The sequence below is a fragment of the Podarcis melisellensis genome (assembly GCF_964234715.1).
Source record: "Podarcis melisellensis genome assembly, chromosome: 16".
NCBI lineage: Eukaryota > Metazoa > Chordata > Lepidosauria > Squamata > Lacertidae > Podarcis > Podarcis melisellensis.
In genome coordinates this window covers 12,901,588-12,923,243 of record NC_138533.1, presented here as the reverse complement: position 1 = coordinate 12,923,243, position 21,656 = coordinate 12,901,588, and the positions used below count along the sequence as shown (strand labels likewise).

At 46.1% G+C, this 21,656-nt stretch overlaps 1 protein-coding gene across 12 annotated transcripts in view; it reads left to right on the top strand.

The window, feature by feature from the left end:
- Positions 1-1,359: 1,359 nt before the first annotated feature.
- MARK2 (microtubule affinity regulating kinase 2) overlaps positions 1,360-21,656 on the top strand; it is a 111,553-nt gene continuing 91,256 nt past the window's right edge. For 4 of the 12 annotated variants that reach the window (XM_081891426.1, XM_081891424.1, XM_081891425.1 and 1 more), the window contains exon 1: positions 1,365-1,951. In XM_081891426.1, coding sequence (XP_081747552.1) covers positions 1,895-1,951 — 57 coding nt within the window. In that variant the 5' untranslated portion in view covers positions 1,365-1,894. Of the gene's footprint in view, positions 1,952-9,736; positions 9,892-21,656 lie in introns of those variants that run through there. The other 8 variants (XM_081891433.1, XM_081891431.1, XM_081891434.1 and 5 more) reach the window with 6 other exon arrangements.

Genomic DNA, 21,656 nt, shown 5'->3' with positions numbered 1-21,656 from the left:
CACTTGGGACGTGGGTGGCGCTGTGGGTTAAACCACTAAGCCTAGGGCTCGCAGATCAGAAGGTTGGCGGTTCGAATCCCCACGACAGGGTGAGCTCCCGTTGCTCGGTCCCTGCTCCTGCCAACTTAGCAGTTCAAGAGCACGTCAAAGTGCAAGTAGATAAATAGGTACCGCTCCGGCGGGAAACAGCATTTCTGTGCGCTGCTCTGGTTCGCCAGAAGCGGCTTAGTCATGCTGGCCACATGACGCAGAAGCTGTGACTCCCTCGGCCAATAAAGTGAGATGAGCGCCACAACCCCAGAGTCGTCCGCGACTGGACCTAATGCTCAGGGGTCCCTTTACCTTTACAGGTGCCACTTAATACCTATTCTGTGTTTGTAAAAACTTGGTTGTTTAGCGTGGCAGAGCCTACTGTTTGGAACTCTTTGCCTATTGAGATCAAGCAGGCGACTTCGCTGTACTCTTTGCGGCGCCTGCTAAAAACATCCCTGTTTAGAGGAGCCTCCCCAGATGCCTAGAAATCTGGGACAATTTTCAGACCCTCCAAGTGTCCCTATTTTCCAGGTCCAATCCCAGATTTACAGAAGCCGTCCCGGTTTCGTATTTGATCCCGGAAATACCCCGCTTTTCCTTAGGACTCCTTATTTTCTCCTTATTTTCATCGGAGAAACGTGGGGAGGGTATGAATTTTGATCTGTTTTAGTATTTTAACTTCTGTATGTTTTAAAGCATACAGTATGTTTCTCCGTTTTCTCATTTTCAAATTATTGTAAACCATTTTGAGGTTGTTGGTTAGTTTTTTACAGTCAAGCGGTATATAAATTTTATGAAATAAATAGAGAGGACACAGACACACACAATATATATTTATTTTTCCGCCCATCAGGCCTCGTCACTTTTAAACCAGAGGATGGAAGAGAAATTAATTCGGATTTTTCCGTGGAGCCCGAACAGGACACAATTCGGGTATTTCCGGACATTGCCAACCAGAGCCTATTCGGCTGTTTACGTCCATTTCCGAACTTCTCTCTCTCTCTCCACAGGTTTCCGGATGTTGCCTCTACCTTCCCCCCTCCCTCTCCCAGTGACTTTCTCAAGCTTTAGCCACGCCCTCTCCTTTTCCTCCCTCCCTCTCTCTCTCTCTCCCCCTCTCTCTCTTTTTCGCAAAGAAGCCCCGCCTTTCTTTCCTTGCCCAACCAATCAACTCTCCGCCGGCGCCTTCGTGTTTTTCCGTGCACCGTGGGAAGTAGAATCGGCTTGGCGTTCGGAACTTTCCGCCAGACCGCTGGAGGGTAGCGGATGACGAGAGCGAGGCGTGCGAAGCTGCCGTTGTTGTCGAGGCCGCTTTCGAGTGTTTCCGGAAAACAGGCGGAACTTCCCGAAGCCCGGCGGAGGCGGCCATGTTGGGAGCCTCCGCTGTGTGAAGCTGAGGGGCGGCGAGTGGAGCTCGGGCACCGGCAGTGACGGGAAAACGGTGTCCGGGCCCGGTTCTGGAGGCGCGCCGGGGCTCGGAAGCCTCAGACCAGAAAAAGGCTCGCTTTGGGTCCCGGCGTTTACCCGCTTCGGGTTTTTTCGACCGGTGCGGCCTTGTCCCCGCGCCTCATCCTCGGCCTCGCGTGAACTGTCAAGCCGGGCACCCCTCATTCAAACCCGGCGGGGCGCGGGACCCACCTATGTATAGGCGGTGCTGGTGCCTTCCGACCACCCATTGAGCCCCATTTTCCCCATGCTGGTGGCTTGGCCGCCCCCCTCGCCGTGAGGAGGAGGAGGAGGAAGAGCCGGAGGAGGAGGAGGAAGACCCCGACCCCTTCCAGCTGGGTCAGGGCGAAGGAGAAGGGGAAGCAGCTGAGCAGCAGTGGGGGGACTCTCCCCTCAGGCCCTGCCCAAGGGAGCCATGTCGAACAGTGGTCGGAGTCCCCTGCCCACCCTCAATGAGAGAGACACGGAGCAGGTAAAAGGGCTGGATGTGCATTTGGGGAGGGGGTGGGATCCAACAGGGAAACCTGGGGGTTCCTTGATCCCACATATATTCCTTCTGTTGGGGTTAATGTGGATGGGGAGGCATGTCTAGGTTCTTCTTTGAAAGGAAAAAGGGAAAGTGATCCTGGTTCGGTTAGCCCAGCACATGTGGGAAATTTAGCAGAGGGAATCTTCTTCTTTTCCCATGTCACAGAAATGTAGTGGTACATCTGTTTGTGTGGGTATGTGAAGCCTCCCACGTATTCCCCCCTCCCCCACCAGGCTGTTGTCAGAAAGCAGACAGATATTTTTAAAAACATAGCACCACACGGGTGGCAATCCTGCATGGGAAGCTGGATAAGTGCTGTCCCTTTAAGAGTTGCGTGGTAGGGAGAATCTAGCCAGATGAGATGTTCTTCACCTCCCACCCATTCCCCCTCCTCAGTCTAAGTCTCTGGAGCACTGTGATGGGAAAAGCTTAAGGCTGCCACTTTCCTTTTTAACTGCCTGTGTTCCTGTGCCTTTTAAAAAAAACCTATAAAAGCATTTTGAGGCATGCAGAAATATAGCAGGTGAAGTGTTGTTCAGCTGTTTGTGCAATTCCAGGGAGTGTGCTTCTCTTGTTTTTATTTTCCTGTTTGATAGGCAGGTGCAGGGAAAGATTGAAAAGGTATACAAAAGAAGGGGCAACCCTGACCTCCTCTGTGCTCCAAAGATTTGGGGGTGAGGGAGGAGCTGCATCTGACTTGATTTTCCATTCCATGTACTGTAATGTTTAAAGGGGAGCATTCTTCGTGGAGCAGCTTCCCATGAAGGGATATTGTTACTGCTCCCCCCCCTTTTAAAGTGACTCTGCTCCTGTGCTGCTTTTCAACAGTAGGTTGTTGTGGAGAAATTCAACAGGCATAACTCTCACCACCACTGATTCATCTCTTACGTGGGGGATGCAGGGGGAAGCTTGCCTTTCTAGATTTCATGAGCAGGGTTAACAAAGCAACTCAAATGAATGGCAACCCTGCCCTGTAAACTTTGGACAAGGTTTGAGTGCTAGGAGGAGGCTGGGAAAGGAAACCTTCAGGCTTACCTTCTTCTTGTAAAGGTGGATGTGTGGGGTAATTGGAGTGGTGGCAGAAGTGAATAACATGCAGGGTAACATCCAGGAGGGTAGGTAAAAACACCTGGAGCTGGGGAAGAAGCGGCTATTTGGGTGGAGTTACTACTACCTGTTACTTGTTTGGGACATCATGAAAGGTATTGCTTTGGTGAATGGTTTGGGTAACAAGCAGCCACCACTGGGATGAATGAATCACATGAAGGTGCAGCTAAAGGTGGTTAGAGAATATCTTTCTTGCATCTTTTCTCTTTTTAGCCAGAAAGAACACTTGGGAACAGTACTTAATAGTGAACATTGCTGGTACCGAGAGGAGCTGTATTGGTTTGCTTGCTGGACTGAAGAAGACAATTGAGCAATGGATAAGAGGATGAGGTTGAATTGTCAGGAATTGCATGTGTGTGTGTAATATTGCATTTTATTCTGAGAGATTGAGTCATTGAGTAGTCTTCCCCTTTTTGCTCTTTTGTGGCAGGGAGTGCTGTTGTGGGATGCACTGGGGAGCCAACTCAATCTAGAAGGCTGCAGGAGGTTGAAATACCATGTGGAGACATCACTCTTCTTCTCCCATTCCCCCATCCCCCTTAAGTACCACTCTTGCCTTCATGCTTCTCTTTGGATTATTATTTTGGATTGAGGAAGCTTGTCAGTGAAGCAGGTAGAGGATAGCACATTTTCTAGACATGTAGATAGGTCAACTACCTCAACTGAGTTTGAGGTTTGATGTTGCCCAAATTATACTTTAAACCAGTGTTTCCCAACCGGTGTTCCGCGGCACACTACTGTGCCGTCAGACATTGGCTGGTGTGCCGTGGGAGGGAGGCGGGCGAGTCGGGCGGTGAGAGGCGGCGGCGGCGAGGATCCGCGTCGAGCCGGGGGCGGCTCCGCGGTGGTGGTGCCGAGCGGCGGGGCAGCGCGTGCAAAAGGGAGGAGCGCGAGACAGCGGAGGAGGAGGAGGCCGGCATGTCCGGGCAGCAGCAGCAACAACAGCAGCAGCAACTCCCGGCGACGGCTCCTCAAGCCCCGCCGCCGCCCCCTCCTCCGCCCGCTATCGCCGCCACCACCACAACAGCCGCCGCCTCAGTTGCCGCCGTCCCTCAGTCCCTCGCTCTGCTGCCTCCTCCCACCCCCAAAGCTTGGAGGTTCCCCGGCAAGGGGGAGGGAAAAAACTTTCACTTTCGTGCGTCCCTCCCGGCGTGACGCTGCGCGCTGACGTCACGGGGCGGGGCTTTAATGGTGGTGTGCCGTGAGATTTTTTTTCAGTAAACAGGTGTGCCGTTGCCCAAAAAAGTTTGGGAAACACTGCTTTAAACCACCGATAAGATTGCAAAGTCTGGTTCTGAGAGGTATATGTCAGGAACACTCTGTCACTTAGGTTCAGTCCCCATTCTGGAGTGCACTACCATGGGAGTTATCTCTGAACATGATGTATGTGTGATAGCATGAGTGAATTGCCCAGGTGCTGTGGACAAAGGGCATCTCCTCAATGAAGGTATACCACTTTCATGCCCTTAAAAGGGGTTTCACCCAAGAGTTTGAAGCAACACCTTAACATGCGTTCCCCCCAGCTGACAAACCCTTAGAGATTCCAAGTGATGAGGCATCATTTTGTTTGGGTGACTTCTGAGTGCCTACCTAATCTATCTGTGGCCAATTTTGTAGATGACACAGTTCAAGTGCTGAAAGCACTCCATACATGTTGTTCAGGTAATCCTTGTAATCTAAAGTAGAGCAATATTGTTCCTATGTTTCAAGTGTAGGGTGGAGACTGAGAGAAGTATGGTTTCACCAAGGCCACCTACTGAGTTTGTGGTGAGGTGCAGTTTGGACATGAGACTTGTCAGCTGCTATTCTACATGTGGAATGCACATAGAATATTTCAGTTTTATAAGCTACCTTCTTTCAAACTAGGAGCATTGCTGGGTCAGGCCAGAGGACGATCTACTGCTGCATCCTATTCTCACAGTGACCAAGCAGATGCCCTAAAGCAGAGCTTTCCAAAATGTGTCATGACATATTAGTGTGTTGGCTACAGTGTGTAGGTATGTCGTGCGAACGCTCCCAGCGCTCCTCCTGGGGCTGGAAATGGGTTAGTTTAACCTCTAGTTTGCTAGTAAAACTGAATTACTGTGTCGCGAAATGATGCATGTCTAAAAAGTGTGTCACCAACGTGAAAAGTTTAGAAAATCCCTGCCCTAAAGGGAAGCACGCAAACAGGACCTGAGTGCAACAGCAACTCCCCCCACTTGTAGTTCTCAACAACTGGTATTCCAAAGCATACTGCTTCCGACACTGAGGACAGAACATTGACATTGATAGCCTTACCCTCTAAGGTGGTGGCCATCACTACCCTCCTCTTGGTACAAGTTCCATAGTTTAACTGTGCTGTGTGGTTATGTGCTGTGCAAAGGAAGTACATTATTTCGTATGTCCTCTTTCTTTTATCTGTCCTGAATCTTCCAACAACCTTTCCTTGCCTGCCATAGCTTATTTTTTTGCGACTGTACATGAGGAGTGATCATGTACTCTCTCCTTCCTCCTTACATCACTTGACTGCCCCCAGAACCAGCACTCCCTCAGAGCCAAGAAGAGGATAAAAACCCGCTTCCCACCCTTTTTGTCTCATTCATCCCTCTTACGTGCCTATTTCTCTCTCCAACAGCTTTTTGCTCTTGTGGGCTGCTCTTTGCAGCTTCCGCAATCTCTTAATTGCGTTGGTGGGACAATTCTTTCTTTGGTTGGGCTGGGGCAGGTGGGTGGAGGAATGCATCAAGGATTAGGTGAGCTGTAGCTGATGGTTAAAAATTTCCTCTGTAGTTATACAATACGTGTATCTTGGGCCACATCCACACCATACATTTGAAACCACATTAACAATCGTGACTTCTCCCAAGGATTCCCAGGAAGTATAGTTTGTTAGGTATGCTGAGAGTTGTTAGGAGTCCTCTATTCCCCTCTCAGAGCCACAATTCCTAAAGTGGTTTAACAACCAAACCCTCTTCCCAGTGGAATTGTAGCTCTGTGAGGGGAATAGGGGTGTCCTAACACCTGTCAGTACCTTTAACAATCTGCAGTTCCCATGATCGTTTGCGGGAAGCCATGGCTCTTAAAGTACTATTTTACCACTTTAATTGTCTAGTGCGGATGTGGGCTTGCCCTTGGTAGTTCAGCCCTATGAGGAGGCATGGTTGAGCAGTAGCTTGTGGGTGCCATTAATGGGGTGACTCAGTGGCAGACAGAGATAGATTTAGGTGGCACAATCCACTGATAATTTCTCCTGCACATTCCTCATTAAAGTGAATGAGAATGCAAGTACAAGAGCACAGTTCATTTTTTTTAACAGTGCCACCTTGTCTTTAGCTGTGATTCCTTAATTGCAGAGGTTGGGCTAGATGACCCTTGGGTGTACTTTCCATCTCTACAATTATGATAATATCCTGATGGATTGTACTCCAAATTACAGTATTGAGTTGTGGAGGGTAGTGGAATGGGGAAAGGGCTGTAGAGCACCTGCTTTGCATGCAGAAGGCTCCTGGTTCAATCCCCATCATCTCCAGAATGAGAAAACCTCATGTTGGAAACCCTGGAGAGCTGCTGCCTGCCGTTGTAGACAGTACTGAGCTTGATGGACCCAATGGTCTGACTTTGCAAAGGCAGATTCCTATATTCCAATGAGAGTTTGCTGTTTGGGGTTGTACAGTGTGTGTACTGACTCATTTCCAGCAATTTATAAACTTCTCCATTTCAGCTTGCAGTGGCTGCACCTCACTTTGGAACACTATGACTTTAGGGTGAAGGGTGGGTAATTAATGGTGGTAAAGGTAAAGGGACCCCTGACCATTAGGTCCAGTCGTGGCAGACTCTGGGGTTGCGGCGCTCATCTCGCTTTATTGGCCGAGGGAGCGGGCGTACAGCTTCTGGGTCATGCGGCCAGCATGACTAAGCTGCTTCTGGTGAACCAGATCAGCGCACGGAAACGCCGTTTACCTTCCTGCCGGAGCGGTACCTATTTATCTACTTGCCCTTTGACGTGCTTTCGAACTGTTAGGTTGGCAGGAACTGGGACCGAGCAACGGGAGCTCACCCCGTCGCAGGGATTCAAACTGCAAACCTTCTGACTGGCAAGTCCTAGGCTCTGTGGTTTAACCCACAGCGCCACCCGCATTCCTTATTAATGGTGGTATTAGTAGTAATAATAATGCATCACACTGTCCTGTCTTTGCCAGGGTGATGGGTAATCCTGAGCTCCTTCCTTATTCTGTATCTTTCCATTTAGAGACACCTTGAATCCCCTGCCCTATTATGTGATGCTGTTGCTTACTCTTTCTGTTTTCTGACATATTTTTGGCCTTATGAGAAGGCTGGGAAATAACTGCTGCCGCCTCTTTGGGGAAGGGCCATTGTTCAATGGTATTGCTGCTTTGCATGCAGAAGTTTCCAGGTTTGATCCCTAGCACCTTTGCATAGGGCAGGAAATGTCCCCTGCTAGAAACCCCGGAGAGCCACCATCAGAGTAGACAGTGAGCTAGATGGAGTCTGTGCAAGGCAACATCCAATGTCCAAGAGATGCTGTTTCCTTTGCTAGCACACTGGGTGCTCTTCCTTTGAAACTCCTACCCTAGTAAATTTCTCCCTTCTCCTTAGAAAGTAACTTCCTGATCTTCCCAGAGGTGGGGCCATGTTAGTCTGGTGCAGCAAAAATAGCAGAGTCTTGTGGCAACTTAAAGACTTAGCACATTTATTGCAGCATAAGCTTTTTTGGACACATCTGATGATACATGAATTGTTATCCTGAGTTACACAGGTGTATACAGTTTATTCACATGGTTTGGTGGCTGGCTGGCTGGCTGTAAACAGTGAGGTCAGAGGGAAATAAAATGCAGAGAGTGATAATTACATAATTAACTATGGTAATTCACAAGACAGTTATTGATAATAAAGACATCCTGGCATTGATATGCCAATTAACGCACACACACACAGTGCATTGAAATCCTTTGTTTTGAGCTAATTCGCAGGTGATGGTATTAAAACTCTTGCTGTATTGAAATCCAGTACTTCTGTGTTGCTATTTCACTTGTGATGTTCCAGAATGGCTACTTTAAGATCATCTACAGAGAATATTTTGGGTGGGTGAAATGTTCCCCCGCTAGCTTTTTAATATCGACCTTTCTGATGTTAGGTTTGTGTCCATTATTCTTTTGGATAGAGATTGGTCTGTTTGTCCTACATAGAATGTAGAAGGGCATTCTTGCCAAATGATGCCATATATCGATAACATTGGAATATGAGCAGGTGAATGAACACTTGATGTCGTGGATGACATTATTAGGTCCTGTGATAGTGTTGCCAGGGTAGACATGGGGACAGAGTTGGCATCTGCTGCTCATAATAACTTATGTACTCTGCTGGATCACCTGTGTGGTGCTACCTCTCTTCCTCATATTTTCTGTTTCCATCATTTCAGATCCCTTCTCAGAATCACCCTCCTTTGGTTCAACTGCACATTCCTCATCACAGTGCTATAGGTTGGGGAAACCTGTGACATGCCCACCCTCTCATCCAACCCTCTGGATGTTTGTTTGTTTACCATACTTATGTGCCTCTTAAGGCAGCCTGTAAGTACAGTGGTACCTCTGGGTGCGAATGGGATCCGTTCCGGAGCCCTGTTCGCATCCTGAAGCGAATGCAACCTGCGTATGCACGGGCCGCTTCTGCACATGCATGTGACGTTATTTTGAGCGCATGCGCGAGTGGCAAAACCCGCAAGTAACGCGTTCTGTAATTTCCAGGTTGCCACGGAGCGCAACCCGAAAGCGCTCAACCTGAAGCAACTTTAACCCGAGGTATGACTTTAATACATAATAATAAATAAAGTATATGTAGCAGTGAAACCGAGAAAGGACAGTGCATCTACAATATGGGCTCTTTGGGGGGAGGGGTAAGGTATGAAGCCAATAAGTAATAATAAATAAGAATTATTGCTTCTTGGCCTTTTGGCTAAGATCAAGAGTAGTGTAAATAATAATTCAATGCAATATTAAACAAAGCTGCAATATAGTTCAATAAAACAATAAATCTTTAAAAACAAAAGCATAGCCACACCTTTTGAGAGATGTCCTTAGAGTCAGTTATCTGCTGGGAGTGGCTCCCAGCCCTGTTAGCCTTCGCCAGCACAGCTAATGGCCATGGATAATGGGAACTTCAGTCCAGCAATGTCTGGCGGGCCAAAGGTTAGCCACCCTCAATATAAGGCCTTTCAGTTATTATAATAATTCATGATTTCTTCTGGCTTCTTCATCATGCAGTTTTACATGGCCCTTGTTAAAATGTTGATTTTATTAGTATGGTTTTGATTTGTATTCTGTCTTGGAAAGTTACTTAGAAAGGTAGCGTATGCATAATGCATTGATAACAACAATTGATTAATAGAATTAAAATCCGTTTTGGATCATCCTTGGGAAGATTCTTGCAAAACTCTAATCCAAGCAGGTTAAATAGCAATGAGGGCAACTCATTGGTGTACTGAGCATTACTTACTCTCCACTGTTGTGTGTGTGTGTGTTTTGAAAAGGGGGGGAGTTGTGCTTTTCCAGAAGGTAGTTGCAGGGTGGGGCAAGACAGGGTGCAGCAACTGTTCCGGTTCTGCAAAGACTGTGAGCGCACCTTGTGACGTGCTTAACAGATTACAGGGGAAAGGTAGCAAGGGTAGGTAGGGGTGGTTACTTGAAAACACCAGCTGCAGGAGAGAGGCCTGGCAGGCCTTGAATTCCTTCTCAATGAGCCTTCACCCACTGGCTTTGCTGTCCTCTCCTCCTCCGGTGAGTCTCCTCAGGCCCTGCGGGTCAGCAGTTGTGCCCCCTCCTCAGTTTTGGCTCCCACAGCTGCCTTCCATTTGATTGTGCTTTTCCTTATTTTCCCAGGGGAGAGTGGTTGCCCACCCTATGTGTTACAGAGGGGAGGGGGTGGGAAGCCTCTAACTCGAGTCTTTGGGGCTCTCCTCTTTCTTGCTTTCTCTGCAAGCGCATGCATGTGTCTTAGCAACAGGGCCTGAAAAGGACAGCTAGCATGGAAATGAGACAAGTATAACAGTGGACTAAATATATCTCCAGCATCCTTTATCTTAGGGGTGGCAGAGGAAGAGAAAAAAAGCAAGAAAAGAAAAAGAAGGTTTGAATCTGGTGCCTGGTACCTTTTCTTTTGAGCCCTTCTAGCTTTGGTCTCATCAGTGGGGGTTTTTTTTTTAAACAAATGTGGGTCCAGAGAAAGGAAAGCACATCCTCCACCTTGGTTTATAAAGCAAGAACAACTATTTAGCAAAATAACCAAATTCAGTCAACATTTAAGCATGACTGAATCAAAGTAGTTCTCTCCCCTCCTCCCTTCACCCTATTCTTTCCTCTGTAGTTTCAGCTTAAACTAGTTGAAAGCAGAGGGGGGAGAGCCCATATGACTCAGGTTACCTGTGGCAGCTGCACCTTCTTAACTGAGTAACTGAAATTTTGATTTTTTTGTTTTTTGTTTCCTGAGAAGTGTGCTGCTCTTTTCTCCCTGTCCCCCTTTCCACCCTGGTTTTAACATTATAATACATTTCTGTTGCTTTTTGCAGATCTTTCTTTGGTAAATCTTAAGTATTCAAGCATCTCCTTTAAAAGTAACGTGAGGGGAGATTTCCCCCACCCCACCCGTTGGCCTTGCCTTGATTGAATGCTTGTATACACACAACTTAAACCCTGTTATTATATAATCTAATCATACAAAACTCCCTTTTTATTGGAAATCCTGTCCCCAGGGGAGAGCTGATCCACTCAATTATCCTGTTGCTTTTGATGTGTCCAAAACATTTCCGATAAACAGGTCTGTGTGCTACCTTGTGTGGCTGGCTCCATCTCCTGGCTGCTGAAACCTAGCAGCATGGCTAGAGAGCTTCTGCTCCCCTTTTCAGCTGGACCCTCACAGTTGTTCCATCAGTCCCACTGTGCTGCTGGTCTGGGCCCCATCCCTTTCTTGGTGAGAGCTTGTCAGTGTGGCATGAGGGCTGTTTCCAAGGGACACGGGGAAGGTATAACTTACGGAAGAGGCAGCATGTGGGGGATGACACAGCCCTTTGTTGCTGAAGAACACCATTCTTGGCTCCCATCTTTTTTGATGGGGGTCAAACCGAATTTAGAAAACGGTTGAAAGGGGAATGCTTTTGTTTGGATCCAGGCTTCCTAGCTAAGGGTTGTGCTGGTTGAACAGGCCTAATCCAAGTTCCCAGCCTAGAAATTGAATGTCTGAATGACTGACAAGGCCAAAAAGGGAGAAAGGGGTCATGAACTCAGAGGCAGCAAAGTGAGGATTTACATGGAGACAGTTTGCACTTGCTGTCTAGGAGCACAGGCTCCCATATACATAACCACAGCAGGATATTTCTCTTGAAGCATCTCAGCTTTTGAGTTTCGGCATTTGTGGTTGGATCTCTCTGTCCTTCTGTTTGTTATTTCTGTCTCCCCCCCCCCCCCGCATTGCTCCAACAATTCATATTGGAAATCTGTGGAGGCCAATACCAGTAGGGGTGACTTATGCATCACTTTGCAGCCAGCTGTTTTTGTGTCCCTTCCTCCCACCTTTTTCTTTTTATTCCTGCTTCTTGAGGACCCTTGTGCAAGTGCGGTGGGTGAGATGCAGTGACTGGATATCATGTGTATTCTGGCAGCACATTTATTCAGCCTGTCTAAGAAGAGGGTTTTTAACCCAGCCTTTTGCTTTCCATTGGGAGGGTGGAGAAGGAGGAGGAGGGCAAAGTTTTCTCGCTTGCCAAACTGGTCAAGCCAGATCTGATAATGATTGGTGTTCTCTTTCTTTTTCTGTGGTGCTCCGGGAGAGATTGAGATTTAAAAAAAAACACACATACTGTATGCCAGTCTTGCAAGCTACACTTGATAGATGGTGAACTTTCTGTAACAAGTAGAGACTGTAGTTAATACCCAGTGGAAAGCTTGGGCTGTAACAGTACATTTTGTTATCCTTTATTACCCAGTATCCAAGGCACATGCTATGCAGCTTTGCAAATTTAGTTGCTTAGACTAGAGCACACATAGTCTTAAAACCTCATTCGCGGGTGGAGGAATCTCCTCTCTTGCATCCGTGGTGTGTAATAGTTTGCTGCATTTTTATCCGATTTATTTGTTGCTGTAAATTCCTAGCATCTGCCCCTGCTGGTGTAACTTTTTTTAAAAAGAAATGTAGGGTTACAAACCAAATGTGCTTTGCTGGTGTGGCATAGGAGCTTAAGTCACAAATGAGGTTCAAATCTCACCTCAGCCACAGATTCAAGGGTCATTGGCAGTGATACGGGGTAGAAGCGTTTCCAGATTATTTTTTTCAGTGCGTAGTTTTTCTATGTGAAATTTTCTGTTTCGTAAGTTCATTCGTAACAACAAATGGATGCCAAGTGCAAATAAACATTAAGCAAGTTTTTTAACTTCATACAGGTATAATAAACATCTCAAACAAAACTTTCTGGAAGCACCTGGTCAGCCACTGTAGGAATCAGGATGCTGAACTTACATGGATCTTTTGGTTAATCTCTCTCTGTCATCTTTAATGCTGACTCTTGTATTATAGCTGCCTGGGCCTTCTGGCAAATTCCAAAATAGCAGCTTCTCCATGATCTATGCATTTCCTGGACATTGTCTAAATGGCAAAGATCTGAACAGAAGCCTTCTCTCTCTGCCATAGCTAACGTGGCACTTGGGACCAGTTTTTCAGCTTTGGTTGAGCTTTGTGTCTTGAAGCCATGTAGTCTGCAGTAGTATTGGAGCTACTCAGTGTGTTTTGGAAAGAAGTACAACTGGGTCCCTCAGTATTCCACTGACCAGTGTTTCTATCAGCAGAGGTCTTCAGGTAATTTAATTTGGGGGAGGAGAAGGTAAACACTTGCAAAGAAGGGGTCTGATACCATTCCACAGGGCCAGCCCTACCACTGGCATAGGGAAGCAGCTGCCTCAGGCTTGGAAGATGCTGAGGTTGCTACTCAGATGTTAGTGGGCAGAGCTGTGCATGCCATCTGGCCTGCCCCACATTCTGTTAGCTAGCCTGCTGTCCCCAACACTGTCCCATCGCTAGTACTGAAGTAAGGTTCAGCAGTTCAGTCAAGAGAAAGGACTGTAGCCCCGTGGTAGAGCGGCTGCATTCCATGCAGAAGGTCCCAGGTTCAGTCCTCACATCTCACTGGCGAGAGACAGATCACTGACTGAAATCCAAAAGAGCGGCTGCCAGTAAGTGCAGACCATACTAAGCTAGAAGGAGCAGTGGTCTGATTCATTATGTTCCTAACTTCTGGTCTGATTGGCTTCCCAGCTGGTGCTCTCAGGAGGTGGAGGAGACACGATTACTTGGTTATTTTTAAAAGAACATACCATTTGACATTTCTAAGTGTGTGGAGAAACACCCCAACTTTTGGCCCCAGTAATGTAGTAAGCTGGCGAGTACTTTGCTCCCCCTACCTTCACCACACAGGCAGAGCAGTGTGGCTGTGCTTATATTGCCCATTAGAAGCTCTGTAGCTAGCATTGCAAATCAGGAGGCAGTTTGCAGGAAATGTGGATTGGGGGGGGGGGTGTTCTCTGTGACCTGGAATGATCAGTGTTATACTTGTAGATAGAGATGTATTAAAAGAATGAATGCTACCCTTCCGATAGTGCCTTAAAAAAAAAAAAATCAAATGTGCAAAATGCACAGAGGGAAAAAAATGCTCATTAAGCAATCCTGGACCTGGGTTAGGAGAGCAGAGCGGCGTCAAAGTTCCCTCTGTGCATAAATCTACTTTTAATTAAAACTACCTGAATGGGAGACTTGAATGTTCTCTCTTTCTTTCTTTCTTTCTTTCTCTGGCTTTCCATCCTGAAATCTCCTCTGTACATTATCCGTCATAAGGTTTACTCAGAGCACACAATGTTCTGTTACAGTTACAGTTCGGCAAACTCGTTTTCCCTAGCTGCTGACTTTTTTTCCAGGGCATGTGTTTGAATTCACGTGCCTTCAGGTACAATGGATTGCAGCAGGCTCTGTTGCTGTCTTAAGACTACTTCAATTTTCTGAATATTAAAGCTCATTTTCTTTGCAATGTGGAAATTAGTTACTGCCTGGAGATAAGCCTCCAGGTTATAGGTTCTGCTTTAATACTACTAACTGCCGCACCTAAGAAGTAAGGTGGCTGGAGATGGGGCCTGCGCCATAGTGTCTATGTGTTCATGCAGTAGTCAAAATTGCAGTCAACCTGGTATAATTAGGCTTGCTGCTGCACAAGAAGATTGTAGAAATTATTACTGTTTGTTTTTTAACCCATGTTGATCCTACATGGCAGCCAACAATTTAAAAATATATATATGTGTAGTAGAATTATTCATTCCCTGGCATCTCCAAGTAAGGCTGGGAATTAATTCCTGCCTGAAACCTTGGAGAGTTGCTGCCAGTCAGTGTAGACACTACTGAACTGGGTATACTAATGGTCTAGCTTTAGCACAAGGCAGTTTCTTATGTATTTGAAAAACAAGAGCAACTTTCATTTAAGTTAAACAAGGAATTGGATCCAGCAAGTTTCCCCACCCCTAGTGGTCCACTTTGACCTGTGGACAGTAAGGTGAATGGTTTGAGGGCTGTTACTCCTCAATTTTTATTTACTGTACGTTTAAGCCACCAGGTGTTCTCTCAGACTGAGAATAAGAAAGGAAAATGGTGAATGGTGTTTGTTGAATTGCCATTGGGTTGGGTTGTAGTGAATAATAATTATCATTTATATGGCATCTTTTTGAATAGTGCTGGTTTTGGCCTTGGGCAGTTCCTAGGGCTCACAGGTGCTGACACCTGTTTTGGAACTGAGCAGCCACCAATTTCCTTCAGTTCCCCAGAGCAATACAACTTTGGGTGCTCTGGTGCACTGTGGGATATTTAAAATTGTGGCCACTCAGCCACTTGCAACAGCCTTGTAAGGCAGGTCAGGTGTTGTTTCAAATGGGGAGTTGAGATAGTAATTTGCCTAAGGTCACCCTTGGCAGAAAATAAATTCAGACTGGATGCTCTTTGGTTCAGTTGTTGTGATTGTTGGTCATTAATTTGATTCAGCATTCTTGTAGTAAAGAATCTTATTCCAGATTGGAACAGTGGCTAGTGTAGTTTGTTTTTTAAATCTCTTATTCAATTTACATTGAGCCCCAGTGCCCTCATCTATATACAGAGAGGATTGAACATTTACAATACGGTATGATCACATCTTGTGTGGGTGTTACATTCTGGTGCATATACTCGAACCACCCCTGTGTATGCATCCTTATATTTCTGGAGCACATGCACTGAGCAGGCCTTGCCCAGTAAGTAAGCCAGAGAGCTTTAAAGCTCTATCTGTGCTAGGAAAACCTGATGCAAAAAGAGCTCTTAATGTCTCTACCTTGCGTGCATTTAATTTGTGCAGTTTCAACCAGCTGGCCTTCAAATGCACATGGTTGAAATTGCACAAGTTAACCGCATGTAAGTTGCGATCATACTGTATCTGTCAGGCATTTGGTTTGTTGTATTTTATGTAAAAGTAATTACCGTCTCTTACATTGGTTTGGAAAGGGATGCGGGTGGTGCTGTGGTCTAAACCACAGAGCCTAGGGCTTGCCGATTGGAAGGTCAGCATTTCGAATCCCCGCAACGGGGTGAGTGCCTGTTGTTCGGTCCCAGCTCCTGCCCGCCAAGCAGTTCAAAAGCATGTTAAGTGCAAGTAGATAAATAGGTACCACTCCAGCGGGAAGGTAAACGGCATTTCCGTGCGCTGCTCTGGTTCGCCAGAAGCAGCTTAGTCACGTGGGCCACGTGACCCAGAAGCTGTCTGCGGACAAACGGCGGCTCCCTCGGCCTATAGATCGAGATGAGCGTGCAACCCCAGTGTCGTCTGCGACTGGACCTAACGATCAGGGGTACCTTTACCCTTACTTTTTTCATTGGTTTGATGATTTTTTTTTGGTTCCAATTCATTTCTTCTACAAATATATATATACCTGTATTGAGGAATAATTCACTTTAATCCTAAAGTCAGCTTCCGTGTCAGGATTCCATAGTCCACTGTTGGGCAGCACCTTTATTAGGGCCAACTAAAGAAATCACAAGAATGTGGTAAGTTTTACAGTTTTCCAACTTGCCACATTTTTGTGGACCCCCCGCCTAAAACAGCTAACCCTTTTGCTTCTCATGTCAGGATTATATGCAAGGTAATACTGAGCATGTGTATAACATATTAAGTGTTCAGAAGCACTTTACCTGCTATTATGTTTATTCCTTATCATGACTATTTAAGATAGATTAGTATTATTCCCCATTCTGCAGTTTCAGGGCAGGTAAGAGGTGGCTTGCCTAAGACCACATGGTAAGTCCTTGGCAGAGATGACATTTGAGCTGGTGACCTTCTCTGTTTACAGCTAGTTCTCTAAGCCACTATGCCACACCAGCTCTCTTCAGAGTGTAATTCTAAATGTTTGCCAGTGTCAAAAGAGAGATTGCACAAACAGGAGCCAGAGGAGGGCAACTAGGATGGTGAAGCACCTGGAAACATCCTGTGAGGAACAGTAGTGGGGAGTGGGGAGCTGGGATTTTTTTAACATGGAGAAGAGATAAAAGGGAGACACAAAAAGGTCTTTGAATATCTGAAGAGCTGTCACAGTTCACCTCCATGCACTCCCCCAGTGCTGTATGTATAGGATGTGGTCATACTCATTGGTTGAGCCTTTCGGCTCATTTTACTAAACTATTCCTTGAGTTGAACAGACTCCTTCTCTCTGCATGTTCTGTTACAGACGCTTCAGGTTACAGACTCCCACTAACCCAGAAATAGTACCTCGGGTTAAGAACTTTGCTTCAGGATGAGAACAGAAATTGCGTGGCGGTGGTGCGGCAGTGGCAGTGGGAGGCTCCATTAGCTAAAGTGGTACCTCAGGTTAAGAACAGTTTCAGGTTAAGAACAGACCTCCAGAACGAATTAAGTTCTTAACCCGAGGTACCACTTTAGTTCTGTTGAGGGGATATGTCAGTGTCTAAGGTGGAAGGGGGTTAGCAGAGGGTCTGCTTGGGGTATGTGTGTCTTGGTTTGATGTGGAGGTTGGAAAAGCATGTCAAATGCCTGCTGATACGTACAGTGGTGCCTCGCAAGACGAAAATAATCCGTTCCGCAGTTTTTTCGTCTTGCGAAGCAACCCTATTAGCGGCTTAGTGGATTAGCGCTATTAGCGGCTTAACGTTTATTAAAGGCTTAGCGGCTAAAAGGCTATTAGTGGCTTAGCGGCTTAGAAAAAGGGGGGGAAGCGAAAAAAATCTCAAGACTCACAAGACGTTTTTGTCTTGCGAAGCAAGCCCATAGGGAAATTCGTCTTGCGAAGCGCATCGAAAAACGGAAAACCCTTTCGTCTAGCGAGTTTTTCAGCTTGCGAGGCATTCGTCTTGTGGGGCACCACTTTACTTAGGTGAACAGCCGCCTGGGTCTTGAATACCTCTGTCGGCAAATTCCCTTCCCAGATCCAATGGTTCACCTGCTCTGGCTCTGGATGGACAGTTTACTCATCAGTGGCATTACAGTACTCAATTTGTTTAAAGCCAGAAAAATTTTAAGCATTTAAGTGGGGAGCAGCAATTCATGTTGCGCTCCCCCCCCCCCCGCACTTAACCTCTGCTTGGCAAACTTAGAGTGATATGACTCACTTTCTTTTAACTCTTTCCGATTTTTCTTTCTGGTCATCTTGCACTTCTTGGATAACTGAATGTTGTTGCTGTAAGACCTAAAGGGCTTTTTGCCGGAACTGGCATGTTAACAGAAATTTTATTTTAGACTGGTGAACCACATCTTTCCAGTAGTGTCTTCAGTAGATGTGGGAAAGAGATGCGTTTTTGAGAATGCATAGGAGACAGGAAGCTACCATAGAGCAGGTTGAGGATTGCCTGTAGATCAGCAACAACTGGCATGCCAGAGATTAGTCACAAGGGTCGCTGACTTGGTACTCTCCAGACATTGCTGGACTATCTCATCAGCCCATACCCATTGGCCATAGTTACTGGGGGCTGGTGGGAGTTGGCAGTCCAGTAACATCTGGAAGGGGCACTAGGTTGGCTGTCCCTGGTCCATACTGACTGGTTGTAACTCTCTAACATCTCAGGCAGAGAAAGTTCTTTCTCAACACCTGCTACCTGATTCATTTAGCTGAAGATTCTGGGGATTGAACTTGGATCCTTCTGAATGCAAGCAGATACTCTACCACTGAGCCATAGACACTGCCCAAACTGAGATGATGTAGAATCCTGTACAGTGAACAGAGTTCAGGCAAAAGTTGTACCAGGATCAGCGGCAACTTAAACTGAGTCTGTATGCTGGTGAGCCTCTTGAGGCTTCAAAGGGAATGGGAGAAGATGCCACCCTGGACTACTTTGGGGAGGAAGGATGGGGTATAAATTGAATGAATGAATAGTGTTAGGACTTCTTCATGGCGCTGTCTGTATCTGGTTGGCTCTTCCTGGCCTGACTATAAATGTTGAGATACTGACAGAAGAGCAGCCCTTATAAACAGACCAGCAGAGTTTGTTTCACTCACACAATCTTTCTTGTGAAGTGACATCAATTCATAAACCAACATCACAGCAAATGCCAAGCAGGGATTCTTTCACCTGCACATCTTCTGACATGAAATGTGTCCACGGTGCCTTTCTGCCTCTTACTTAAGCCAAACTGTACTATCTCTATGTAAGATGAGACTAAAGCTGACTATTCACTACAGGAAGTAATTTCCCATTGTTTAGGTGGTTTAGGATGGAGTCTAAAGGCTGCATTCCCTTCAGGACAACCTGGGGGCACCATACGACAGTGGTGAGGTAGAGCCAGAAGCAAAAGTTGTTGGTTCACTATATGTACATGTTCACCTTTGTGCAGTAGCCAGGCTGGAGAAGCATGCTAAGCTTCTTCACTGCTTCCTTTTGACAAGTGGCAAAGACTTGACTTTTAAGCAGGCATAGACTGGTGACCACTGGTGGTAAAATGACCTACAGGGTCACTGAAATACCCTTATCTGGTAGGGTTTATGAATTACATAGGATGGCATCTTAATATCTTTCAAGATCTATACGTTCCCCCCAGAGTCTAACTGAGTGGGTTGGGAAATGATTGTATTATTCAAATAGCTGAAGGGTTGTCATGTATAAGAGGGCAAAAGATTTGTTCTTGCTGCTCCAGAAAACAGGGCTAGATGTAATAGGCTTAAGTTGCAGGAGGGTATATTTTGATTGAATATTAAGAGAACATTATTCATGGTAAAAGCAGTTTGACAATGATTCCCTACAGGGGTGGGTGGGCTCAGCTAAAGGATGAATGTCCTTTTGTTGTCTCCTGGATTTCCTGCGTGAAACCGTGTTAGATTTAATGGCCTACAAGGTCCCATTCGTCTCTATGGTTGTATATAAATGTTTAAGAGAAATGCCAACTTGGTACAAAAAAACCAGCTTCAGATTTGAGAGATCCTAGAGGTGTGAAGAAATCCAAATATAGCATTGGTACAAGAGCTTTAGCAAAAGCTAAGCAACATCCCCTTTCAACATACAGTTTCCTTTATTGCTACAAGGATACTCTTCATGTCGACCCAAAGTGAGGTTATGTGGCTTCCTGAGCCAGCAGCCCCACCCATTTGAGACACCCAGGCATTGAAAAAGATGTTTTGTCAGCACTCAGAACTTTTAAATTAATTAGTATGCTATTCTTATACAGTCGTACCTTGGAAGTCGAACAGAATCTGCTTCACATCTGGCCTCTGGATCTTGCCTGCCTTTAGCCCCTTCTCTTCCTCCAGTTTTGCCTCTCACTTCTAGCTATGCTTTCTGCCTGTGTTAATGCTTTTGTTCCTCCCCTAAGACTTGGGAACCTGGAAGGAGGAAGGTCAGCTGGTTTGGGGAATGGAGCCAGTACAGCTTCTGTGCCTTCAGCCTCCTCCAACTGCTTCTTTCAACCCCCAGAACTACCACATGCATTCTGCTAGCTTGCTAGCAATATTCTGAAGGGCCGTGCAAACCAGGGGCAGCTCTGTTGCTTTGAAAAGTACTTCTGCATCAATCTGGAGGTGCCTGTTGGCTCTAGAGATAATTTATGGTGTGTTACATGGCAGGTTTAGGAAGGGCTACCTATGACTATCTGCTACTGGCAATGTATTTTTTTTAAAGAAGAAATCTTGCCTCCACAAATAGCAGCAAAGGGTTGAGAAGAAAAAAACCAAGCACCTGAGCTTCATCCAGTTAGCTTAGCAATTTTTTCTGGTTCCAACTTCCCTTTAAGGAAGGGCTGCAGCTCACTGGTAGAGCATCCTTTTTCCATGCACAAAGCCCCTGATTAATGCCTGATGGCATCTCCATGTGAGACTAGGAGAAGTCCCTGCCTGAATTCCTAGCGAACCACCACTAGTCAGTGTAGACCAGGGGTAGACAATGTAAGTCCCAGGGGCTGGATGCGGCCCAATCGCCTTCTCAATCCGGCCCGTGGACAATCCGGGAATCAGTGTGTTTTTACATGAGTAGAATGTGTGCTTCTATTTAAAATGCATCTCTGGGTTATTTGTGGGGCATAGGAATTTGTTCATCCCCCCCCCCAGGTAGTCCAGCCCACCACATGGTCTGAGGGAGGGTGGACTGGCCCAAGGCTGAAAAAAGTTGCTGGCCCCTGGTGTGGACAGTACTGAGCTAAGATAGGCTAAGCCTCTGACAGTGTAAAGCAGCTCCCTATGTTCCTGTGAGATGGCCCATTAGATGTTGATTATGAACGCTTCCTGTAACAGGCTCTGCTTAGCAGTACTTCAGTGCAATATGAATTCCCCAGGAGGTGGCGGCAGGAGGGGGGAATCTTTACCTTAATTACTCTGATAAAGTCAGATAGAGAGATGGATACTAATTGATTAGGCTCTGGGCTGGCCCTCCCTTAGCAAATAAACTGAGGAAAGGAAACCTCTTGTGGTCTGTTGCTTCAGTTTATGACTGTCCTAATAACCTGTTCCCTGTCAAGTTTCTTTCTTTAACTGCAGAAGCAATTGCTCTTGAAGCTCATTCCTTGGTAGCGTTAAACCATCTGACTAGCTATGCCTCTGCCTTGTTGTCACAGTAGTGTCTTTGGCCTTAGTGAGCAGGAGGGACTTAAAATACAGTGTTGTTTGAAATGGTGTGAAGGCCCAGAGGGGAGGTGCCATTCTGCCTTTTGGATATGAGCATATGACACTGCCTTCTACTGAATCAGGAGACCAGTTCTTGTTTTCTAGTTCTGAAACTGTCTTCACTAGAGAGATTAAAGACTCAGCCCTCCAGCTCCCACCAGCCTCAGCCAGCACAAGAGTGCATCTGCAAGGTACATCATATAGTATACATGACAGTTTTTATTCCAGTATACAGTACCACATTTGACCTGAAATATTGGAGGGGTGGAAATAAAAGCACTCCTAATGAAGTCGAAGTGTAATGCTATGTGGTCATTTTTATTGGGATACTTTTAAAAGTATAAAGACAATGACATGAATTTCTGTAACATTAACATTTACATTTACAAAAAAAGACA